Source organism: Neoarius graeffei, chromosome 19 (assembly GCF_027579695.1).
Source record: "Neoarius graeffei isolate fNeoGra1 chromosome 19, fNeoGra1.pri, whole genome shotgun sequence".
NCBI classification, from domain to species: Eukaryota; Metazoa; Chordata; class Actinopteri; order Siluriformes; family Ariidae; genus Neoarius; species Neoarius graeffei.
In genome coordinates, this window is record NC_083587.1 from 33,031,422 (window position 1) to 33,058,115 (window position 26,694).

Below are 26,694 nucleotides of genomic sequence, written 5' to 3' on the forward strand. Positions count from 1 at the left end.
TTGAGCTGCCAGGAAGGATAGAGCAACTCATAGTAACTCTTTACAACCGTGGTGAGCAGAAAAGCATCTCAGCATGCAACAGCAGAAAACCACATTGGGTTCCATTCCTGCCAGCCAAGAATAGGAATCTTAGAATCAAGAGCAAGTTCCGATTAAAGTGGCTGGTGAGTGAGTGTAAGACAGGATTAATTCAAGCTTTGAGAGTGTGAAAGCTGTGCATGCATTGGTATCCCACATATGAAGCTTATTGACTGGCTGCACCTGCACCTTATGTCTCCTAAAATGGTGCAGAGATAACAGAGATGGGAGAACACGATAGGTTGCTGGTTTCAGGTTTGCAGTGGCCATGTTCATGCTGTTCAAAACCTAAAACACTATGGTACATCCAAAAACCTATCTGTGTTAGATATTTAGAGCAAGCAAACTTTCTGCAGCACCATTACCCCAGTTCTCATTAAATGGAAAATCAATTAGTTCCATACCGAAGGCTTTTAGTAATTAGAAGCACTTGGGCACACCCGAGACTGTTTATGTCCTCCAAGTCAGAGTAATTGAGCTGGGCTTTGCAAGAATGCTTAGAGTATACTTTAGCTCGTTTGCAAAATAAAGAACTCTTCCTCATTAGGCAATATGCTTGACAAGTGCCTCCTACACATTATGCATTAGGACCCTCATGAAGTTTGTGTTGATTCATTGCACATCTAACAGCTGGGTGTCTGTAAATCTGTAGGACTACCTGCATGTTTTACATCAATGGTTTCTACAGTGTCTTGCAAAAGTATTCATCTCCCCCTTGGTATTTGTTCTGTTTTGTCACATTACAAGATGGAATTAAAATGGATTTTTGAGGCTTAGCACCATTTGATTTACACAACATGCCTACCACTTTAAAGGCGCAAATTGTTTTTTTTTTTATTGTGACACAAACAATAATTAAGATGAAGAAACAGAAATCTGGAGTGTGCACAGGTATTCACCCCCTTTCGTATGAAACCCCTAAATAAGAGCTGCTCCAACCAATTCACTTCATAAGTCACATAATTAGTGGATTAAGCTCCACCTGTGTGCAATCAAAGTGTCACATGATCTGTCACCTGATGTCTGTATAAATCAACCTGTTCTGGATGGACCCTGACTCTGCAACACTACTAAACAAGCAACATGAGAACCAAGGAGCCTCCAAACAGGCCAGAGACAAAGTTGTGGAGAAGTATAGATCAGGGTTGGGTTATAAAAAATATCCCAAACTTTGAATATCCCAGGGAGCACCATTAAATCCATTATAGCAAAATGGAAAGAATATGGCACCACTACAAACCTGACAAGAGAAGGCCGCCCACCAAAACTCACAGACCGGGCAAGGAGGGCATTAATCAGAGATACAACAAAGACACCAAAGATAGCACTGAAGGAGCTGCAAAGATCCACAGTGGAGATGGGAGTATCTGTCCAAAGGACCACTTTAAGCTGTACACTCCACAGAGCGAGGCTTTATGGAAGAATGGCCAGAAAAAAGTAATTGCTTCAAGAAAAAACTAAGAAAACACATTTGGAGTTTGCCCAACAGCATGTGGCAGACTCCCCAAACACATGGAAGAAGATTCTCCAGTCAGGTGAAACTAAAAATGAACTTTTTGGCCATCGTGGGAAATGACATGTGTGGCATAAACCCAACACTTCCCATCATCCTCAGAACACCATTCCTACAGTGAAGCATGATAGTGGTAGCATCATGCTGTGGAGATGTTTTTCATCTGCAGGGACAGGAAAGCTGGTCAGGATTGAAGGAAAGATGAATGGCACTAAATACAGGGTAATTCTGGAGAAGAACCTGTTTGAGTCAGCTAGATGTTTGAGACTGGTACGAAGGTTCACATTCCAGCAGGACAATGACCCTAAACATACTGCTAAAGCTACAGTGGAGTGGTTTAAAGGGAAACATTTAAATGTCTTGGAATGGTCTGGGCTTTGACTCAATCCAGTTGTGAATCTGTGGCATAACTTGCAGATTGCTGTACACCAACGCAGCCCATCTAACTTGAAGGAGTTGGAGCAGTTTTGCCTTGAGGAATGGGCAAAAATCCCAGTGGCTAGATGCGCTAAGCTAATAGAGACATACCCCAAGAGACTTGCAGCTATAATTGCAGCAAAAGGTGGCTCTACAAAGTATTGATTTTGGGGTGAATACCTATGCACACTCCAGATTTCTGTTTTTTCATCTTAATTACCAGTCCTCTGGTAACCAAATGAGTTTGATTCCCTACTCACATCTGTATTGCAGCATGCCTCACTAGATAGGTACCATTTTTATGATGATCTTTGGTATGACCTGACCACAAGAACTCGCAATCCTAGTCAAGAGGCAGACACACTAACCACTAGGCCAGCTCGCGGTAGACAGCTTAATATGGCAGCTGTATTATGTCCCACTATTCAGTTAAAATATTTAACAATGGCTGCATTTTACTAATAATTAGATAAGAGGTGTGAGGTTATTTTGTTGGGGGGCACTTCAGCCATTCCTGCTGGTGCAGGGAATTGAACAAGGACCTTTTGGTTCCAAAGCTGCTTCTCTAACCATTGGGCTATACAGTAGCTTCCCCTAAGCTAATAATATGAAGAGCATAATGATGATTTCTTTAACTTTTATTTTTTAATTAATTTGAATTGAAATTATAACGGCAGCATAGTGGTGTCGTGGTTAGCACTGTCGCCTCTCAGCAAGAAGGTCCTGGGTTCGAGCCCAGTGGCCAACGAGGGCCTTTCTGTGTGGAGTTTGCATGCTCTCCCCGTGTCCGTGTGGGTTTCCTCTGGGTGCTCCGGTTTCCCCCACAGTCCAAAGGCATGCAGGTTAGGCTAATTGGTGACTCTAAAGTGAGTGTGAATGGTTGTCTGTGTCTATGTGTCAGCCCTGTGATGACCTGGCGACTTGTCCAGGGTGTACCCCGCCTCTCGCCCGTAGTCAGCTGGGATAGGCTCCAGCTTGCCTGCGACCCTGTAGAATAGGATAAACGGCTACAGATAATGGATGGATGGATGAATTGAAATATTTTTTACTATACACTCACCTTTATATAGCTTTATCCAATATGTAATGTGGCTGATATGAGGCGACAGATACAAGTCAAAAGCTTCAGTCAATGTTCATGTCAACCATTAGAATGGGGGGGAAAAATGTGATTTCAAATATGACTTTGACCATGGCATGGTTGTTGGTGCCAGACATTTGCTGATCTTCTGGGATTTTCACAAACAGTAGTATCTAGAGATTACACAGAATGATGCTGGAGACATCCAGTGAGTAGACTGTTCTGCAGGCAGAAACCTTGTGGTTACGATGGACAACAAAAATGTTCTTTCTGACTCCCATCACTAAATTGACTCACTCTTGCAGGTTTCTCCTCTACACTCTTAGGAGGATCTGACAGTTTCTATCCACAGAGGCCACTCAGGTGCTTGTTTAGTCTATTGTTATTTCGAGACCGAATTTTGAGACTGCAACTCACTCCTGGCAGATCTGGTCAGTCCCCATCTGACCTCAGCAACTGATTCAAAATGCAGCTACAGTGTTTGCTTTCAGCTTGCACAAGTTTTCCCACATCACCCCTCTTCCCATCAGATTTAAAACACTAATACTTGCCTACAAAGCCAAAAAATAGGCCACCACCAACCTACCTTAAAGCACGTATCATACCTCGCTCTGCACTATGAGTCTTTAGTACTGCTCAGTGAGACCCACCATCTCTCAGTGTATAAGACATGTATCAAGGCTCTTCTCTGTTCTGGCACCTACGGTAAGTAGTGGAATGAATTTCCTGTGTCAACAGCTGAGTCACTGACTCTCTTCTTCCAAATAGATTGATGGTACTGACCTAGTGAACTAGCTTAAGGATGTGTTTCTGATCAAGACAACAAAGCACTTCTGTAAACTGCTCTGGATACCGTAAGTGTATCTATCAAATGCTATAAATCTAAATGTATAAAGTTAGAGATGTTATATTTGGCATTAAGTTAGAAGTCATGTGTGTTAAACAATCTTGTGTCCTCATCTACTTAAAGACCCACTGACAACTTTTTACACCACGTAATATGTGTATTTATTGTTTTATTGCTGTATTGTGAAATAAAATATCCAAAACTCAACTTGAATAAAGGGTCATCTTTGTAGAAAATCAAGAATTTCAGAGCCGATTTTGTGTTTTTTGCCCCGGCTTCTACAAGCGCCATGAGCCATTTGCCCGTTTTTGCCGCTAGGGCAAGTGGCGTCACATCAGTGTATGTCGTTCTGGATTGCATGAAAACAAAACATGAAGCAGGGAAGCTATCGAGATTGTCTGCCCTCACGTCTATTAAAGATTCTGTTTAAACAGCATAATGTCTTAAACATATGGTCCTGGTCACGTCACACTATTGGTCCCACTCCAAAAAACATCATGTCTAAGGCAGCTGGGCCATAGAAGGTTCACGCTGCACGCTGCATGCTGCACGCTACACGCTACACGTTCACGTGAAGAACCGGACCCTGGGCCATTAAACTTCAAGTTTTCTCGGTAGTCGTCCATTTTATCTCCCTAGACCCGTTCTGATTGGCTGGCGCGGCGGTGACCTTGGGGTCGTGCATGCATTGACTGGAATTTCCATCTTCACGCCTAGAAAAAAGTGTGCATGTTCATTTCTCGCTTCACGCGTGAAGTGTGCAGCGTGCAGCGTGCAACGTGAACGCCGTTCTATAGCCCAGAGCAAGTCATGCTACGTTTGTCCACTTTTCTTTACACGCGTGTAGCGTGCAGCATGCAGCGTGCAGCGTGAACCTTCTATGGCCCAGCTGCCTAAGCTCCTGTTAGATCATGTTAGATACAGTAGCTACCAGAAGTTTAGGTCATATTTATGCAGAAATATCAAAAACTCTAAAGGGTTCACAAACTTTCAAAACATGCCGGATGACATCTTATATCTATCACTCCACACATATATCATGTATATTATCCTAACTAAATATCAGGGATGCAAACAGCGCGCCTTTTGGCGGATGGCGCCTTTTTCACGGCTGAATCGCGCAGATCTGAATTTTTTTTTTGGGGGGGGGGGGGGGGGCGTTGGAGTGTCTGATTATAATTTCAAAGTAAATTCTGTATTAAAATTACTAAATAAGCAAATCCGTTACAGTCCATGAAACAGGAAGTATAAGGATGAGGAAAAAACAGTTTAAATCGGGAAGCTGCGCACATTTGTGCAGCCTGAGCGGACTGTAACGGATTTGCTTATTTAGTAATTTTAATACAGAATTTACTTTGAAATTATAATCAGACACTCCAACGCCCCCCCCCCAAAAAAAAATTGGATCTGCGTGATTCAGCCGTGAAAAAGGCGCCATCCGCCAAAAGGCACGCTGTTTGCATCCCTGAAATATATGAAACAAGGTATTGGCCTTTCAGTTGTTGTACATTACTGGTATTAGCTGCTTTGGCCTATTGATAAGTAATATGCAATGGTATAAGACGCATTTGTGACGTTACAACAAATTTTAAACAACATACATGTATTGAATAACAACACATAGCCACGTACCCTGGCTCGTTCTCTTTTGGCAAAGGCACCACCGGACTTTCGCTTTTTGACCGCCCCTTCGGGGGGTCTGCTGTCATCTGTTTCTCTTTTGACAGATTGATTCGGCCCGGGCCTGTCAAACAACGTCGGCACAGCTGACTCCTCCAACACCAGTGGATAAGTTGGATCAAACGTTCTTCAAGTTCTGGACGACAAAGTGAAACAGTGCTCCTCGAAATGTGCTGAACAGAGACGTGACCATTTTGTTGACTTCCAGTTCGCACCTGTTTTGGAAACGTTTCTTTCCCACTCTTTTGCTATTTCAGGGTGTTTTTTCCAAGGAAAGGAATGGAGTTTCACTCCTTCCGACGTGGTGTTAGAACACCCGTAAGCCACACATATAATCCCTTTTCGGTTAGACGCCATTTAACTTTTTTCACGCAAGGAAATCACAAAACCACAGCTCAATATCACAAAAACAACACACTGATGTGACGTCACTTCCGGCATCTCTGAATGAGCCCAGTTCTTATCCAGGTCAATCTCCCGGCGCGAAATTTAAAATTACTTCTGATGTTTAAAACTGACAGTTAAACCAAGAATTAAAACCAGAATGTATCTTTGGAGTCATATATTGTTTGTTTAAAAATTAATACGAAATGACTGTCAGTGGGTCTTTAATGTTGTTTTGGACAGGGTGCTTTCTGATTGGCCAACTGATGATTTGCTGGGTAGCGAGTTACTGAATACAAGAAATAGCATCACCTTTCTATTTACCCAGTGTATTGACAGTATGTAAAAATTTTTATGCTCATTTTTTTATGTTCAGTGGCTATTAGTTGTTCATTTTCATTTTAAAATAACTTTTTTTATTTCTCACAATTGCTTTTGGCATTCAATGTTCACACACTCTTAGTGAAGCATTTATAGCCGATATTTTGAGATTGACTATTCTGCTGCAGGATATTAATGAAAATCAGGCCTGTAATCAATCATGTAAATGAGTGAATCTGTCCAATTCATGTTATGAAGAGACCTTTCCAAATTACTGCATTCAGTATTTGGCAAACTTGATGACTTCATCACTATACCACCCCACAGTGATCATCATGGGATGGCATATCATTTTTCACAAAGAGAAGCTATTGTTATTGGTCAAGAGAATCCAGTTTTTAAAAGTGAAGTACAGTCAAAGGAGCAGTCTAGCTCCGAGTTTTATCTAATGACACTCATTACTTTCTGCATACATCTTTCTGCTTCATTTAAGCCATTTTGTGCAGGAGAATCTATCATTCTAGCAAGCGCCCTCCTGCAAGTTTGTAACCTCCTGATTTACTCAGATTACCCTTTTGAGTCCTTGCACCATGGCTCTGAAAGCACCTTGAACCTTTTTAATTAAGACAGTGTGATTTGGAACTTAATTTATCTTTAATGCAGAGCAGCCATTAGTGGACTCATTCTGGTGCCTTTGCAGCTGTGAGTGGTGTCGGCCTCAACAGAAATGAACACTCTGTATTTGGCAGTGATGCAAACTGCACATAAACATGGCGATTGGATTCACAACACCAACAAAACTGGTCTTGAAAATATAGGCAATGATTTTGGTGAAGGAGTTTGCATGCTCTCCGTGTCCACATGGGTTTCCTCCGGGTGCTCCGGTTTCCCCCACAGTCCAAAGGCATGCAGGTTAGGCTAATTAGTGGCTCTAAATTGACCGTAGGTGTGAATGTGTGTGAGAATGATTGTTTGTCTCTATGTGTCAGTCCTGCGATGACCTGGCGACTTGTCCAGGGTGTACCCCGCCTCTCACCCATAGTCAGCTGGGATAGGCTCCTGCTTGCCTGCAACCCTGTAGGACAGGATAAGCGGCTACAGATAATGGATGGATGGATTTTGGTGAGATTATGTGAATGAAATGTTATAGAAATTCCTTGGAGGGGTACATTTTTGGACATATCTGGAAATATAATGTTAAATTTTAAATGTGCTAGAGTCCTCTATGAAATAGAGATTTAATTCTCTATGAAATGCCTTAAATGTTATCCTGTTTTTCCATTTGTCATCCAAACTTACTTATAAACATTTATAAACAAGTTTTCTAGGCTGATAGTACACTTAGTCCATGACCTAGTGAACCAGTATCAAGATACATTTATTGATAGACACTTCAAAGCACTTCTGCAAGTTGCTATGGATAAAGGCATTTACCAAATACCGTAAATGTAAAGAAAATACATAAATTGTAACTTCATGGGGTAGCCATCTTGGACAACAAGGATGGCTACACATCAACACAGGATTATTCCATCCCTGAGCAGTTTCCCAGAACTTGCTTCTGAAAACCACCCTGACAACATGGTGCTAACTCCACCATGCTTCACTGTAGGGTTGTGTTCTGCCAGACAAAGCACTTTATGCCAAGACCAAGAAGCTCAATTGTGGTCTAATCAGTACAGAGAATCTTGTTCCATGTTTGCTTAATCTCCAAAAAACTTGTATGGCTATTTTTCTCTTCTCACCACTCTTCTATAAAGTCCAGCTTTGTTGTGTGTCCACACAGTGGTTGTGCTGTGAAAAGCTTCTTCCATATAAGCTGCGCATTTCTCCAGGCCGTTCAGAGTTATCTTTGTCTCTTTCTTGGTTGCTTCTCTGATTGATGACCATATTTTCTGGTCACTGACTTTTGGTGGGGGTCCTCCTGAATGTAGTCACAATTGTGCCATATTATTTCTGCTTTTGTATGGAGCGCCACACAATGTCCAAAGTTTGGGTTTTTTAAATAATCAATCTTAACTGATACTTTTCCAGAAGTTAATCCTTGGCTTGTTTTGATATCTCCTTGATCTTCATAATGTTATGTAGGTATGATCTCTAACACAATCTGGGTTCTTCTAGAAACCAGACATATGAATGAATGCATGAATGAATGAATGAATGAATGAATTTGAATTTATTTGAATGAAATTTATTTTTATTTCGAACATGTATAAAAAAATGTATGTAACTATTTGTACATACAAAAGAAAGAAAATGAGAAATTAAAAAAATAAATAAAATAACATAAAGAGCTAAGACATTACAAAACACCGCACATTGTTCGAAAAAGGAGTGGGAAGAAGTACAATACTTTTTTAATTTCCCACCCCTTTTTAACTACCCCGAAATCCAAACTACATTAATACACCTATAAAAATATATACCATATATGCATACACTTCATAAATATCTATATAAATATTTAATTACAAAAATAAATATATACTACATACCATATATACACTTCATAAATATCTATATAAATACATAATTACAAAAATATATATATACTATATGCCATATATACACTTCATAAATATCTACTACATACCTATCCCTGATAAATATAAATATCTACTACATACCTTATATATTTATAATGGCACCATGTGACACTTTAAATGAAGACAGGTCTACTTCATTAAACTAATTATGTGACTTCTGATGGCAACTGGATGCACCAGAACTAATTTAGGGGTTTCCACAGCAATGGGGGTGAATATTTATGCAACCATAATGGGTCATTGACACACTTATTTATTGTAAATAATTTTACAACTATATTGGTTAAGAGGGGCGGCACGGTGGTGTAGTGGTTAGCACTGTTGCCTCACAGCAAGAAGGTCCGGGTTCGAGCCCCGTGGCCGGCGAGGGCCTTTCTGTGCGGAGTTTGCATGTTCTCCCCGTGTCTGCGTGGGTTTCCTCCGGGTGCTCCGGTTTCCCCCACAATCCAAAGACATGCAGGTTAGGTTAACTGGTGACTCTAAAATTGACCGTAGGTGTGAATGTGAGTGTGAATGGTTGTCTGTGTCTATGTGTCAGCCCTGTGATGGCCTGGCGACTTGTCCAGGGTGTACCCCGCCTTTCGCCCGTAGTCAGCTGGGATAGGCTCCAGCTTGCCTGCAACCCTGTAGGACAGGATAAAGCGGCTAGAGATAATGAGATGAGAAAAGATATTGGTTAAGATTAATTTCAGTTTACTACACTACAAAATGTGGAAAAGATCAAAGGGAGTGAATACTTTTGCAAGATTCTGGAGCTGCTGCATTCTTTCTGAAACTGGAAACTGACAAGCTGTGGAAAGACTAAATACAGTAAAACGATAGATTTATCTTTATCATGTTAAAAAAACTAATTAAATCAGTCTGTTACAGCAGCACAAACTCTGGATTCAGCAGAACTTTATTCATCTTCATAACATTATTATACTTCACTGGACATGACAGACATGGGTTCATCAACTCTGTAACCTTGGGTTGAGCTGCTGGTTCCACCATGATTAATAGCTCTCATTAGCCTTGTGACATGCTGAGCTGTGGAACCGAGTCATTATTTTGAAGTGTCCATGCTGGATCAAGGGTTTATAGCACACTCACCTCAACTCTTCCACATGCAATAACAGTTCTGTCAAAAGGACCCCGAATTATGTTTGAGGGAAGGCCAGAACAAAAATGAACATTTCAACTAGAGAAGTAAAATGTGCGCACATTCTCGATATAGCCCTTTTATAAATGACTGGTGTAATGTTCTTCGTAGAAACCTTGAAACATTTCCACATGGCTGATATTCTCACTGGTTGACCTGCTGCTTATGTTCAAACCATAGACCGCGGAATGCATTTGAACAAGGGGGGGCCACAATCGCAAGAGGGTGTCACCGAAATGTTAGGTCGGACATGATGCATATAGGCTACATTATACACAGACACGCACGTAACGCTATCAGTCATGACAGCCAGCACAGAACCGCGCAGATTAAAATGCACAAGAAAAGCACCTCGGTGGTCGGTGGTAACTCAACTTAAACTGCTTGCTTGTACCAGTACTAAAGCACTATAGAGAGAAACACTGAACACAGAGAAGTGCACCAGCGGTGCTCGGTCAGAGGAAAGTATGGGAATATGCCTGCAGTTTTGTCAGAGCTGCGTGTGTCCGCGCACGAGTGCGCGTCTGTGTGTGCGTGTGAGTGTGTGCATTTCCACAATATGCCAGCACATAACTGCGCAGAATCTCATCTCATCTCATTATCTCTAGCCGCTTTATCCTTCTACAGGGTCGCAGGCAAGCTGGTGCCTATCCCAGCTGACTACGGGCAAAAGGCGGGGTACACCCTGGACAAGTCGCCAGGTCATCACAGGGCTGACACATAGACACAGACAACCATTCACACCTACGGTCAATTTAGAGTCACCAGTTAACCTGCCCTGCATGTCTTTGGACTGTGGGGGAAACCGGAGCACCCGGAGGAAACCCACGCGGACACGGGGAGAACATGCAAACTCCGCACAGAAAGGCCCTCGCCAGCCACGGGGCTCGAACCCGGACCTTCTTGCTGTGAGGCGACAGCGCTAACCACTACACCACCGTGCTGCCCCACTGCGCAGAATAAAATGCCAAAACAGCCAACACTAATAACCCAGCATCAGTTATGACTTTAGCCCACAACATGCCAGCACATAACTGCGCAGAATAAAATGCTAAAACAGCCAACAGTACACAACAAAAGCACCTCAGTAGTAGGATAACTCAACTTAAACAACTTGCTTGTATCAGTACCAATGCAGTATAGAAACATTGAAAACAGAGGAAGCAGTGCACTCGGCGGTGCTAAAACTTCCCAAAGGCCTGCCTGCGTCTGTCATTGGCCTGCACGAACTCCTTTGTGATGGCTGTCATGTCAGTTTTTTCCAGAATATCACGGTGAATATGGCAGTTCATCAAGTCATTCAGTCTCTTTTGTGTCATTGTGGATCGGAGGTATGATTTCAGTCGACGAAGTGTGGAAAACGAACGCTCTGCTGATGCCGTACTGACTGGGATGGTGAAAAAAAGTTTCAGAAGTTTGTGTACTTCTGACAGCAGGTCTTTCGCGACAGGAACAGCATTCATTGCATTGCTTATGACTCTCACTGATAGTTTGTCATTTTGAAGTGTAGATGTCTTAATCGTGTCTGGCAACATGCGCAACTGTGCGCAGAGTTGATCAAAGTCAAAATCTTTGTATAGAGACGTAATGGATGATGGGAGTGTCACCTCATCCCCATTCCCAGCTGTGACCAGTAGCCTCTCAATATCCACCACTACTCCGAAATCACGCTGATCAAAACGCCTATCCAATTCGTTGTCAATAATGTCCAAGACCTCAAAATACTGTTTCCTGAAGTACTGTGATGTACTATTAAACAGGTGCTGTGTATCACCTCCAAGCTTTTTGGGCAGTCTTTGTTGCCTGAGCCAAGCAAAATCCTTGAACCACTGGTATTGAACGGATCTTGTTCGCTGTGAAGAACCTGTCCCTTGTACCCTCTTGGTTCTTTTTAGCACATCAGGATTGCTCGGTTGATGAGGTGTTGTAAGGTCCCTGCAGCACTCACTTGAACAGCTCATCTCAAGACCGTGGGTCTCATGGCTAAGTTGAGGTGGACAGTTAGCCTCAGGGAGGTTTGGTTGAGTTAGCCTTTGCTCAGTCGAAGAACATTCTTCTCTTTTGCTTTGGTCCACGGTCGAAGGTTGGGGCACAGCTGTGCCATCGGATGGTGCTTCGGTTTTAATTTGCTTTCCTTTAAAATATTCAAAAATCGGTTTTTGCCTTTTCATTTTCTTGCTCCGTCTATTCCACACTACAAACAATGATGTCTACTACCACAATCACAACTTCCGCGCTGTGTTTTTTCAGTGCTGCGCTGTGCTGTGTACATTTTGCAACATTTCACGCAAGACGTATACACGTTGCTCAACGTCAAAAAATATTGGTTTAGGAAATGTTTAAGCAAATGTTTGATTAAATTACAGCATGGGTTGGGTTTAAGTTCGATTTTGTTGACATGTTCTGAGTTGAAAAACACTCGCAGGCCAACATTTTATTTATTTTTTAAATAATTTTCAAAAAGTTACCCGGGCCACAGCCCCCCTGGCATGGGCGCCGCCAGGGGGGGAAAGGTTAGAACAATTCTAGGGGCCCAGCACTGCCATGGGGCCCTTTAAGGGGCTAATAATATGCTTTTAATGATTTTAATAAGACTTTTGAAATAACAACAACGCAATATTCCATCTGGTAAAATGAGCTAATTGAACAAGGTTGTCTATTTCTTGAGTTCTTCAACATATTGTCATTTAACCCTCTCCCTTTTGCGAAATGGTACGGTCCAGTTCTGGTAGAAGTGCGATGCGTTAAATCTGTGTGCTGATCAGTGCAACGCTACTTGCTGCTGTGTCGCGGTGCAGCAGCCAGCCAGCCAGCAGTGGAGTGCGTACAGTCTATGATCGCTAAATATGAAGAGTGGCTGTCAAAAACGTAAAGAAAGGCAGCTGAAAGCTGAGAGGGACCGGAGAGGCAGGCAACTGGTCACTCAGTTTTTCCCAAAGAAAGGTAGCTATCGCTCACGTGTGTTCAAAATATTAGCGAATGGTAAATGAATAGTATGAACGTGGTTGGATTAGCCTATCAAGAGAACACTTTTACAGTTTGTACAGTAACATTTTTTCCATTTTAATAACTGAACTGACATGTGATAAACAAGATGAAATATGTTATGCTGGTGCTAATAACTAGTGCTAATAACCAGTTTCATAACTAATGGGGTGCCCTAAATATGCACAGATTCAGCCTCAGGGGGACCTCCGCCCTACCAAACCACTGAACCCCCCTTTGGAGAAGGAGATAAGCAGCACACAGCACACACAGCTTTCTACCTAACAGATAACAATCCATGGGATTTCCATAGGTATTTTGATGCTGGGTAGAAAACTTTTTCTATGATTTATTAGCAGTCACATCACACATTTCACTACCAATTGTCCTGGCACAAGAAGGCATGTGGCAAAATCTTGAATTTTCATTTGTGATTGTAAATGCACCAGAATTAGTCACTGACCAGTTTTCATCTAGTCCCTGGTAGGTTAATACATAAAATGTAATAACAAAGTCACAAACTCAAGGTCCATGGGCTATCAAAAGTCAAATAATGACAATAGTGCAATTGTGACGAGGGTGGGAAAAGTTGGGGGGCCCAAAATTCTAATCTTTCATGGGGCCCAAAATTTCTGGCGGCACCCCTGCCCCTGGCCCGGGCGGTCCCGCGGTCTATGGTTCAAACTGTTTGACTGCATCTGTCTGTACTAAGGGAAATGACTGAGCAAGGGAAACAAAGTATTTTAATTACTTTCTAATTATCATTAAAAGTACAGTAGCTGCAAAGTGAATAATTTGACCGAAAATGATTTTGGTCCGGATTTTCCATTATTCATAACCGCTTATCCTGTGCAGGGTTGCAGGCAAGCTGGAGCCTATCCCAGCTGACTATGGGGTACACCCTGGACAAGTCGCCAGGTCATCGCAGGACTGACACATAGAGACAAACAATCATTCTCACACACATTCACACCTACGGTCAATTTAGAGCCACTAATTAGCCTAACCTGCATGCCTTTGGACTGTGGGGGAAACCGGAGCACCCGGAGGAAACCCATGCGGACATGGGAAGAGAACATGCAAACTCCACCCAGAAAGGTCCCCGTCGGCCACTGAGCTCAAACCCAGAACTTTCTTGCTGTGAGGTGACAGTGGTAACCACTACACCACTGTGCCGCCAATCGGGAGTTTCAGTCTCTGAAATTTTGGTGCATTCATAATGAATATAGTTAACTGATTTTATGCACATACAAAGCCCTCCATGATTATTGGCACCCCTTGTAAAGATTTGTAAAAAGGGTTAGAAACATATCCACTTTTGGTGAAGTCGCTTCACCTCACACTGAAAAAATTAGAAAAATCCAACCTTAAATTGAAAATTTATTGAGAAAAAAACCCCTCAAGAAATAACCATTTTCAACAAAAACACATGTTCTACAATTACTGCCACCCCTGGAAATTATAGAAGAAAGTTGTTGTTGTTCTTCACCAGAGCAAACCCACGCAGACACAGGGAGAACATGCAAACTCCACACAGAAAGGGCCCCCCCTTAGCCGCTGGGCTCAAACCCATATCCTTCTGGCTGTGAGGCAACAGTGCTAACCACTACACTGTGGCACCCAACACAATGTAACTGAAGCATGTTTCCCATTTTAATTGTACATGTTTGAGTTTATTGGAGTGTGTAGGAACTTTCAATCTGTAATCCATAACTTCCTAATTAAGCGAGGAACAAATATGAGGTGGCGGCACGGTGGTGTAGTGGTTAGCGCTGTCGCCTCACAGCAAGGTCCTGGGTTCGAGCCCCGGGGCCGGCGAGGGCCTTTCTGTGTGGAGTTTGCATGTTCTCCCCGTGTCCGCGTGGGTTTCCTCCGGGTGCTCCGGTTTCCCCCACAGTCCAAAGACATGCAGGTTAGGTTAACTGGTGACTCTAAATTGACCGTAGGTGTGAATGTGAGTGTGAATGGTTGTCTGTGTCTATGTGTCAGCCCTGTGATGACCTGGCGACTTGTCCAGGGTGTACCCCGCCTTTCGCCCATAGTCAGCTGGGATAGGCTCCAGCTTGCCTGCGACCCTGTAGAAGGATAAAGCGGCTAGAGATAATGAGATGAATGAGATGACAAATATGAGGTGACACAAAGGCCAAATTCCTTTAGTCATACATCAACATGGGAAAGATAAGAGAACACACAAACCCAATGAAGGTGAAGTGTGTTGACCTTCATAAAAGTCAGGGAATGGTTATTAAAAAAAATTGCTACTTGCCTAAAAAATGTCCATTTCTACTGTTAGGGAAGAAATAAAATTAAAAAAAGTGGACACCAACTGGAACTGTTACAAACTTGCCTGGAAGAGAACCCAAGTTTATTTTGCCCCCATGTACAGTGAGGAGGAAAGAAATCTCCAAGGATCACTGTTCGTGAATTACAAGAAAAAAGTAAAATCTTGGGGTTTCCAAATCTCCAAAACCACCATCAGACTCCACCTCCATGCCAACAGATTATTTGGAAGGTCTGAGAGAAAAAAGCATTTTCTGTCAGTTAACCACAAACGTAAGCACCCGAAGTTTGTGAAACACTACTACAACTTTGACTGGAATCGTGTTCTATGGTCTGATGTAACACAAATGGAGCATTTTCGCAATAAACACTCAAGGTCTGTTTGGTGTAAATTGAAGGATGGCTATAATGAAGAGAACCCGATCCCAACTGTAAAATATGGTGGAAGCTCTGTGATGTTTTGGGGCTGTTTTTTCTCCAAAGGTCCTGGAAACCTTGTTCGGGTACATGGTATCATGGTCTCCATGAAATACCAGGACATTTTAAATCAAAATCTGGCTGCTTCTGCCAGGAAACTCAAATTTGGTCATCGTTGGATCTTCCAGCAGGACAATGATCTGAAGCATATGTCCAAATCAACACAAGCATGGTTAACTGACCACAGACTCAAGCTTCTGCCGTGGCCATCTCAGTCCCCTGACCTGAACCCCACTGAAAACATCTGGGGTGAGCTGAAGAGGAGACAGCCCAAGAGAGGGCTGAGGACCCTGGATGATCTGGAGAGATTGTGTAAAAAGGAACAGTCTCAGATGGCTTCTCAGAACTTAAACGCCATAAATATGGTAAGTTTGAATTTAACATTCACAAGAGTCTGGCTTATTTCATGACTTTATTCTTTGCCAAAATATGACACTTCAGTCATGTACAGTATTTATTTTATCAGAAAATAAACATGAGAAAGTGAACCTCTTAATGGATAAAAACATCACTGCCACATTGAGAGGTATTTTAAAATAGATTATGTAGCAGAAGAAACCACAGCTAAATCTGAACTATGCTCTCATCTCATCTCATTATCTGTAGCCGCTTTATCTTGTTCTACAGGGTCGCAGGCAAGCTGGAGCCTATCCCAGCTGACTACGGGCGAAAGGCGGGGTACACCCTGGACAAGTCGCCAGGTCATCACAGGGCTGACACATAGACACAGACAACCATTCACACTCACATTCACACCTACGGTCAATTTAGAGTCACCAGTTAACCTAACCTGCATGTCTTTGGACTGTGGGGGAAACCGGAGCACCCGGAGGAAACCCACGCGGACACAGGGAGAACATGCAAACTCCACACAGAAAGGCCCTCGCCGGCCACGGGGCTCGAACCAGGACCTTCTTGCTGTGAGGCGACAGCGCTAAACACTACACCACCGTGCCGCCCAAAACAAAATATGGATTAAAAAAAAAAGGGAACCAAAAGGTGTTCACACTTCGTTTGTTCTCCACATCTGGAATAACTCTGTCAGTCAATCTCTAATTTATTACATCTACAAATGCTGTTTTATGACCTATAGATTCCAAATCAGGGCGGCACGGTGGTGTAGTGGTTAGCGCTGTCGCCTCACAGCAAGAAGGTCCTGGGTTCGAGCCCCGTCGCCGGCGAGGGCCTTTCTGTGCGGAGTTTGCATGTTCTCCCCGTGTCCGCGTGGGTTTCCTCCGGGTGCTCCGGTTTCCCCCACAGTCCAAAGACATGCAGGTTAGGTTAACTGGTGACTCTAAATTCACCGTAGGTGTGAATGTGAGTGTGAATGGTTGTCTGTGTCTGTGTGTCAGCCCTGTGATGACCTGGCGACTTGTCCAGGGTGTACCCCGCCTTTCGCCCATAGTCAGCTGGGATAGGCTCCAGCTTGCCTGCGACCCTGTAAAACAGGATAAAGTGGCTAGAGATGAGATGAGATGAGATTCCAAAAAAAGATGTCCCTGTTAGTCATTAAAATGCATAAAAGGCACAGACTGAGCTATCTGGTATATAATATAATATAGTTAGATACAGTATCAGTCAAAAATTCGGACGCATCTTCTAATTCAATGTTTTCTCTTTATTTTTAAAAGTTAAAAAGACCCTGCATGTCTTAAAGCATCAATATGACCTCCTAAACCATGTCAATGTGTTAGGCAGTTGTCATGATACAAAAAAAATTCAGTATTGGCACATGTGTAGTCCATTGTGGTTGATGGGACAATGCAGTTAAAATCCTTTGAAATTAAAAATCAACCATAGGCAAACACAATGAGATTTGTCAAACTCCGAAGCTTGTGAATTTCTCTCTTTAGCTCCAGATATCCTGCAGGTATCGTTTTTCCTCTCGCAGTTTCGCTATAGTCTTCATAGAGTCCAGTTTATCCACCTGCAGCTCCTCCCCTATGATCTCCATCAGACTATCGTTCACATCTTTTGCCATGTTCTTAGCATCTCTGGAAAAAAAAAGGCATAAAATCAACAGACCAATGGAAAAATGATTACGCTCTGATTTGTTTTATTTCTATTTTATTGGAGATCGTATTCTAAATTTCATACTATATACATTTTACTGCACTTTATGGGGCTCGTTTGAATACTCGATTCAGACTGGTCAATTACTGCATTCTACAGTCTGTCATTTCTGTATAACAGACCGTTGCTATGGACCAAGTCATTAGCAGAAGCAATAAAATAAATTAAATTATTTTTAAATCATAAAATAATTTAATATTTTGTGTCAAGAGAAATGTCCAGCAAGCTGGTCTTTATTGCAAAATAAACCCCTTCAGGGTAATTCTAGACCCCTCCACGCCCCTCTGCTTCGAATCGGGGTCCTGCATCACCCTGCCAGGGTTCATATCATAATCATGAACGCTGGCTCTCTGTACATTATCCCTTACATATTATCCCATGTCTATTTACATGTCTAACATTGTACAACCTTAAATATGAACAGAAGGAATAATGAAACACCTGTTATTTAACAAAGAAAAATATTTAATCATTGATGGTGGTTAAACAACTAACAATTCTAGAAGGAGTCTCCAGTGTTTCTGCCAATGGAAAGTCTTCAGGAGAAAGGACTTTCCAGTTTCTTAGTTATATGATCAACTACGGTGGGGTTTTAATATCCATCTTATTAATTATCAGGCCACGTCACATCACTCCATATTGATTATTTTCCTACAATAGCATGCCCAAATGTTTGGGTTTTTTTTAATACCTTTATGCCTATACTAGACAACATGAAAACTAAACACGCCTAAGATTGATCATGGCTTCACAAATCGGCAAGAATTTGACTGACTCACCCACAGACGTAGAGACAGCCGTTTTCTTTGAGCAGAATGCGGGCGACGTGCTTGGCATGAAGGAGTAGAGCATGCTGGACATATTTGGGTTTGGGCTCTAAACCATTTTTGTCCAGCTCAGCTCGAGAGAAACACACTTTCAAATGGCTCAGTGTCCCGTTCTCCACATACTTCTCCAACTCCTCTCTACAGACAAAGCACAGAAATATGTACAGTATATTTGTATGACAAGAGATCATAATCAATCGTGCAATTTCTTAAGGAATGTATTTCTGAATTCAGTACAACAGCATGATTGCGAGTACAATATCACTTTTATAAAACTGTTCTATTCATAAGAAATTAATAGCAAGCAAAAAAAAAAAAACAGATAACTGACATTTACTGACACAACATAGCAAATTAGATTATTTTTGCTCCGGCACTGGAAATAGTTCGGGATAAAAGCATCGTGTGTTGCCATGTCAATGCACAGACTGAACGACAGTTCATAGTAAGTGTTGTGACTGTTTCAGTGTAGTGAACCATTTCTAGAATTGGAATTTTTGTAGTGAACACAGACAAGAGGAGTGATACAAACCATACCAGTTCTGTTATATTAGGTATTATCAGCACTCTTGGAACATCGCCTGTTCAATCAAATTAGAAAACCAGAGCATGTGGTATAAATAAAAAAAAATTATACACTGAATAAAATCTTATAGTAGAATTTGATGAAATATTAACAATTCATGGTATGGAACTCAAACATTTGAAACAGACTGTAATGCTCTGAGGAAGCACGAAAACTTCTTGTATACGTTGAAAGGTTGTATGAAAATGTCAGGGTTTGGTGCGATTCTCTCTCAAACTTCAATTTTCAATTCAGTTCCGACAAGCGTTTGTGTTGCGTATCCTTCAGATGATGCATTACTTCAGACCAACCTGCAAGAACACGCACTCACTCAATGGATTGAAAAGAAAAAAAAAAAAGGTCAGGCTCCAAGTTATATCTTCTTACAGTCAGTTGCTCTGCTTTTCTTTAAGCTGGCTAGTGCTCACCACAACTGTGTTATCTCTCTTTACATTTTACTGAAAATACTAATACTAACACATGAGACACAGAAAAAGGTTTTCAAAGACCATCGTGTTCAAAAGGCACACATGGTCCTCTGCAATTTTAGTGCATATGCAGATTGCATGTAATGTACAGTAACATGGTTGATAACAGTAACCAGTATTGCTGTAAGCTACAACCCTACGAACTGTCTTTATAAAATGTGTGGAAAATCCCACAGAATAACACTGTGGCAATTCTGGGAACCGCTCATAAAAGAACAAAAATTGACTTTTTGCCAAAATTGGGTCTTTCTGCCTGTAACATACTTTATGTCATCTTTAAGAATAAGTCAATATATTTTACAAAAACAAGTGGAAATGTTTTTAGTCCATTTGAGACTGTTCTCCTGCAAAGGTCAGGAGAAACTGTCCAGGAAAGGAACCAATTTAACAAAAGCAGTAGTAATTACAGTCAGTTTGCCAAAAGAGGTCTAAAACCTTTCTAGTTGTGTGTAATTTCCAAATACATTGATTAACATGAAGTATAATAACACGCCATAGTGAAACAGACATAAGCCTAATCAGTTAACCTTGTAATCAGATACCAACATTTTAAAATGTCCAAGATACTCATCTCATCATCTGTAGCCGCTTTATCCTGTTCTACAGGGTCGCAGGCAAGTTGGAGCCTATCCCAGCTGACTACGGGTGAAAGGCGGGCTACACCCTGGACAAGTCCCCAGGTCATCACAGGGCTGACACATAGACACAGACAACCATTCACATTCACACCTACGGTCAATTTAGACAGTACGTTTACATGCACATCCAAATCGAGCTGCTGTCGGTAATCGAGCAAAGGGTCCCAGCAGGGGTGCCAGAGAAATCAAATCCTACATGCACACAAGGAAATTGAGCTATTGTGTGAGGTACATTGTGCACCCGAGCCACAGGTGCCGCTACACGCCCCATCGTGTTGGTACACTTCCGGTTGTCGTCATGAAGAAGAGCTATTCAAGAGTGTAAACAAAGTTATCAGTTCCGTGTTTTCCATTGCGTGTTTTTCTCCCGTCCATGAATTTTAATATATTCAACTCCTTAAGCTGAATGAGCATGAACTCTGTCTCCTCATTGCTCCAGAAGTGCACATTTCTGCTCGCCATTTTCTCCTCTTCGTTTGTTCCTCCTGACCTCTTCTGTTGCTCGCTACTACTGTTGTCATGCCGACCGAGGCTGTCGTGTTTCCCGCTTGTGGTCTCGTCACTTCCGGAAGGGGCAGTGCTGAAGTAAGTAGCTCGACTACGTAGCTCGATAGGGTATACATGCACTAAGTAGCTCGGCAAAAAAATCGCATAACCTAGGTCGCGTAGCTTGATTATGAGAAATCAAGTTCGGTTCAATTTCAGCCTAGCTAAGGTGTTTCCATGGCATTTAGAACTTCAATTTCAGTCGAGCAACGGCAGAAATTCGATTTTCTCTATGTGCATGTAAATGCACTGAGAGTCACCAGTTAACCTAACCTGCATGTCTTTGGACTGTGGGGGAAACCGGAGCACCCGGAGGAAACCCACGCGGACACGGGGAGAACATGCAAACTCCACACAGAAAGGCCCTCGCTGGCCACGGGGCTCGAACCCGGACCTTCTTGCTGTGAGACAACAGCGCTAACCACTACACCACCGTGCCACCCGTCCAAGATACTCCTGCATTATAATTCTCCTTTTTCACGTTTGGCAGTAACCAGATTTTAAAATACAATTTTCTCATCTCATTATCTCTAGCCGCTTTATCCTTCTACAGGGTCGCAGGCAAGCTGGAGCCTATCCCAGCTGACTACGGGCGAAAGTCAGGGTACACCCTGGACAAGTCGCCAGGTCATCACAGGGCTGACACATAGACACAGACAACCATTCACACTCACATTCACACCTACGGTCAATTTAGAGTCACCAGTTAACCTAACCTGCATGTCTTTGGACTGTGGGGGAAACCGGAGCACCCGGAGGAAACCCACGCGGCCACGGGGAGAACATGCAAACTCCACACAGAAAGGCCCTCGCCGGCCCCGGGGCTCGAACCCAGGACCTTCTTGCTGTGAGGCGACAGTGCTAACCACTACACCACCGTGCCACCCGTCCAAGATACTCCTGCATTATAATTCTCCTTTTTAACGTTTGGCAGTAACCAGATTTTAAAATACAATTTTACTTCTCGTAAAATTATCAGGTAGAAAATGTCAAACTGTCACCATTTCTGTGGTTTTCCCAGACAAATATAGTTCATGCCCATGTCTGTGATGTTTGTTCTTGTTCAGTACTTTAGATATTGCACTGTATTGAACTGAACCAACCAAACAACCATCTACTTAAACCACTAATCAACGAACCAACCAACTTGCCTGCCAATAAAAAACAAGCAACTACCTCACCAACCAGCAAATCATCCAATTAACCACCCAAACTAAACTAACCAACAAACAGTGCTGTAGTTGAGCCACTAAACCTCAAGTCCGAGTCCAGTCTCGAGTCCCCAGGGTTCAAGTCCAAGTCATTAAAGAAAATTTCGAGTCAAGTCCAAGTTGAGTCCGCTATTGAGCCGAGTCAAGTCCGAAAACAAGACTCCACCCGCACCGTTTGACAGTGGCTGTTGCTGCCTTTATGTGAAACCGTCTCTGCTGCTGTGTTGGACTAACGTTACTGCTCGACTGCCCCATTTTAGTTAACAGGCTACAGATAAAAAGCTTGTTCATTGCTCAGCAAGCCCCACCCACTATCAACAGGGCAAATAATGAGAGAGGGTTAACACTAGCTAGTTCATCATTCAGCAAGCAAGCCCTGCTATCAACAGAGCAATGAACATAGTGTGTCACTTCCTTCTCTGGGTGGAGTCTTGCCAAATGACGATTGAAGTTCGAGGTTGTCCCCGTCGTCTCCTCGATGGTTCTTCTACATATGGAACACACAGCAGTGCATTTTTTCCCACTGCACAAGAAGTCTGGATAAGCAAAGCAGACAATCCTAGGGGCTTCTCTCCAGGCAATTTAGCGCCATTAACGTTAGGTTGTTCCTGAACATGACGTATGAATGTGCATTCTCTTGCAAGAAATTAATATAAAAGTTAATGCAGATATAAATATCTTATGCTAAATTATTATGCCATTGTTGAATGTCCCTGACGTGGGTGGAATACTAAAAGCATGGCAGGCAGGAAATTATGTTAACACAGACTTTATTTTCGACTTGGTGCTTGCTTTTCAGCTTTACTAATCTCATTTGCTTGCTCGCTCTCTCTTTCTCACACACACACACTCTCTCTCTCTCTCTCTCTCTCTCTGGTCGGGAGAGATACTCTCTCTTCACTTTCACCCTACTTTTCTATCTTCCGTCATCACTACAAAACATATACGCACAACATTAACTGACAACAGATGTACTGACTTTGCCACTCACCTTCCCTTGCCCCACCCTTCATTCACAAACCAATGCTTGGCCACGCCCACGCTGCCACAGGTATCTCATCTCATCTCATTATCTCTAGCCACTTTATCCTGTTCTACAGGGTCGCAGGCAAGCTGGTGCCTATCCCAGCTGACTACGGGCGAAAGGCGGGGTACACCCTTGACAAGTCGCCAGGTCATCACAGGGCTGACACATAGACACAGACAACCATTCACACTCACATTCACACCTACGGTCAATTTAGAGTCACCAGTTAACCTAACCTGCATGTCTTTGGACTGTGGGGGAAACCGGAGCACCCGGAGGAAACCCATGCAGACACGGAGAGAACATGCAAACTCCGCACAAAAAGGCCCTCGCCAGCCACGGGGCTCAAACCTGGACCTTCTTACTGTGAGGCGACAGCGCTAACCACTACACCACCGTGCCGCCTGCCACAGGCATGTTACAAAAAAAAAAATAAAGAAAAAATCCGAGGCCTCGTCTCCAATTTACGAGTCCAAATGCAGTTAAATGCACAAGTCCGAGTCATCAGGGCTCGAGTCCAAGTCAAGTCACAAGACCTTAAAATTAGGTCACAAGTCGGACTCGAGTCCAAGTCCTGGACTCAAGTACTACATCTGCCAATAAATCAAAGTTAATTTTATTTGTATAGCACTTAATAATATACATTGTTGGAAAGCAGTTTTAAAGAAAAATATACATTCTAAATATATGAAATTTACAAATTTATCCTGAATGAGCAAGCCTGTGGGGATGGTGGCAAGGAAAAACTCCCAAGACGACATGAGGAAGAAACGTTGAGAGGAACCAGACTCAAAAGGGAACCCATCCTCATTTGGGTGATAACAGATAGCATGATTATAAATAACTCGCTTCTATAACTACAGTCACAAAGTACAACTGTGTAACCAGGAAATGTATTACAACCCCGATTCCAAAAAAGTTGGGACAAAGTACAAATTGTAAATAAAAATGGAATGCAAATTTACAAATCTCAAAAACTGATATTGTATTCACAATATAACAGACAACATATCAAATGTTGAAAGTGAGACATTTTGAAATTTCATGCCAAATATTGGCTCATTTGAAATTTTATGACAGCAACACATCTCAAAAAAGTTGGGACAGGGGCAATAAGAGGCTGGAAAAGTTAAAGGTACAAAAAAGGAACAGCTGGAGGACCAAATTGCAACTCATTAGGTCAATTGGCAATAGGTCATTAACATGACTGGGTATAAAAAGAGCATCTTGGAGTGGCAGCGGCTCTCAGAAGTAAAGATGGGAAGAGGATCACCAATCCCCCTAATTCTGCACCGACAAATAGTGGAGCAATATCAGAAAGGAGTACAACAGTGTAAAATTGCAGTTTGAACATATCATCTACAGTGCATAATATCATCAAAAGATTCAGAGAATCTGGAAGAATCTCTGTGCGTAAGGGTCAAGGCCGGAAAACCATACTGGGTGCCCGTGATCTTCGGGCCCTTAGATGGCACTGCATCACATACAGGCATGCTTCTATATTGGAAATCACAAAATGGGCTCAGGAATATTTCCAGGAACATTATCTGTGAACACAATTCACCGTGCCATCCGCTGTTGCCAGCTAAAACTCTATAGTTCAAAGAAGAAGCCGTATCTAAACACGATCCAGAAGCGCGGATGTCTTCTCTGGGCCAAGGCTCATTTAAAATGGACCGTGGCAAAGTGGAAAACTGTTCTGTGGTCAGACGAATCAAAATTTGAAGTTCTTTATGGAAATCAGGGACGCCGTGTCATTCGGACTAAAGAGGAGAAGGATGACCCAAGTTGTTATCAGCGCTCAGTTCAGAAGCCTGCATCTCTGATGGTATGGGGTTGCATTAGTGCGTGTGGCATGGGCAGCTTACGCATCTGGAAAGACACCATCAATGTTGAAAGGTATATCCAGGTTCTAGAGCAACATATGCTCCCATCCAGACGACGTCTCTTTCAGGGAAGACCTTGAATTTTCCAACATGACAATGCCAAACCACATACTGCATCAATTACAGCATCATGGCTGCGTAGAAGAAGGGTCCGGGTACTGAACTGGCCAGCCTGCAGTCCAGATCCTTCACCCATAGAAAACATTTGGCGCATCATAAAATGGAAGATACGACAAAAAAGACCTAAGACAGTTGTGGGTGCTATTGGTCTTAAGTGATCAGTCTCATTAAATCAGTCTCATTAATAATACCATTAATTTTGGTGTTTAATAATAAATTACCAAACAGCTAAATTATGGTATATTCCAAATTATTCTGATCACTACTGATGCAGCAATAATGTATTACTTACCGTATTACATAGACACTACAGCCAATAGCACTCATATACACTTGGGTGAAGGCAATTTGGAGTTCTTTGAGATTGTGTGACTTCAAGTATATAGTAGCAAACAACGGACAAACACAGTTCAACAGAATAAATGAATTTATTATAACAATGATACTAAATGGGTAATAGCAGTTTAATACATTATATACAAGGCATAAACAGTGAGGTGTGTATGTATGTATGTGAGCGCGCGCGTGTGTGTGTGTGTGTGTGTGTGTGTGTGTGTGTGTGTGTGTGTGTGCGCGCGCGAGGAGAGAGAGAGTGTATGTGTGTGTGTTGGGGGAGGTGAGAATCACCTCGTGGTCTCTTGAGACAAAGGAATTCGTCGTGGTTGCTAACCCACTATCCTATAACATTACCAAATTCACTGAAATCTTGATGAGGTCAAAATGTGTGTAATAATGAAATTAAAGGATGTTAGTGAGGATAGAGGAGAGCATGCAACAGCTTATCTTTTTGAAACAACGGAGAGAGAGAGAGCAATGTAGAACACAATGATCAGTATGCACAATTAAACAGTTTCTGAGTTTAAATTCACACTACTTCATAAAGCTAATTCCTAAGACTAGTTTGCCCAAATGCCAGTCTTACTTCCAGTATTTTGCTTCTATGCAGGATATGCGGAGATGTCCTGAAGCTTCGTCTTTCGTGAGGAAAAGTCTCTGACGATAATGTGCACAGCGATTAAGTCAGAAGGAATCCGGTCTCTTCTAACTTTTAATTAACTGCTTGGGCTGCAGTCGTAACATTACTTATAATAATCATATAAAACCGTTTGTAACTCAATATGAGTGAGACGGCGCAACTTAAGTATTTTACCATGGCCAGTGGTATACACGAAAGCATGCCGAGTCTTCTTTTCTTGCAAGGCAGACGTCTTGATCTTGGACGTTCTGATGAGCGGGTGTCTCTTTATGTCTTTATGATACGAAATCCACAGAGTGAGAGAGAAAGAACGGAAGTTGACTGAGTCACTTATGACGTCGGGGGGGATGTGACGTAGGTAATCACGGAAGTTAGTTGATGGGATTTGTAGTTCTAGACGGGACGGTGGCTGTACCTACACAGTTGAGCAACTACAATCCTACGTTAGACAAGAATGGGTTAACATTCCTATCCCTAAACTTGAGCAATTTGTCTCCTCAGTCCCCAGACGTTTACAGACTGTTGTAAAGAGAAAAGGGGATGTCTCACAGTGGTAAACATGGCCTTGTCCCAACTTTTTTGAGATG

General features: G+C 42.4%; 1 protein-coding gene across 1 annotated transcript in view; it reads right to left on the reverse strand.

Annotated features, from left to right (window-relative positions):
* Positions 1-17,347: 17,347 nt before the first annotated feature.
* The window catches only part of mtrr (5-methyltetrahydrofolate-homocysteine methyltransferase reductase), an 81,661-nt gene continuing 72,314 nt past the window's right edge, over positions 17,348-26,694 (reverse strand). Inside the window, exons 14-15 of the mRNA XM_060899997.1 lie at positions 18,603-18,788; positions 17,348-17,744 (exon numbers count right to left, since the gene is read on the reverse strand). Of these exons, the coding sequence (XP_060755980.1) occupies positions 17,600-17,744; positions 18,603-18,788 (331 nt within the window). The 3' untranslated portion in view covers positions 17,348-17,599. The remainder of the gene's footprint in view (positions 17,745-18,602; positions 18,789-26,694) is intronic.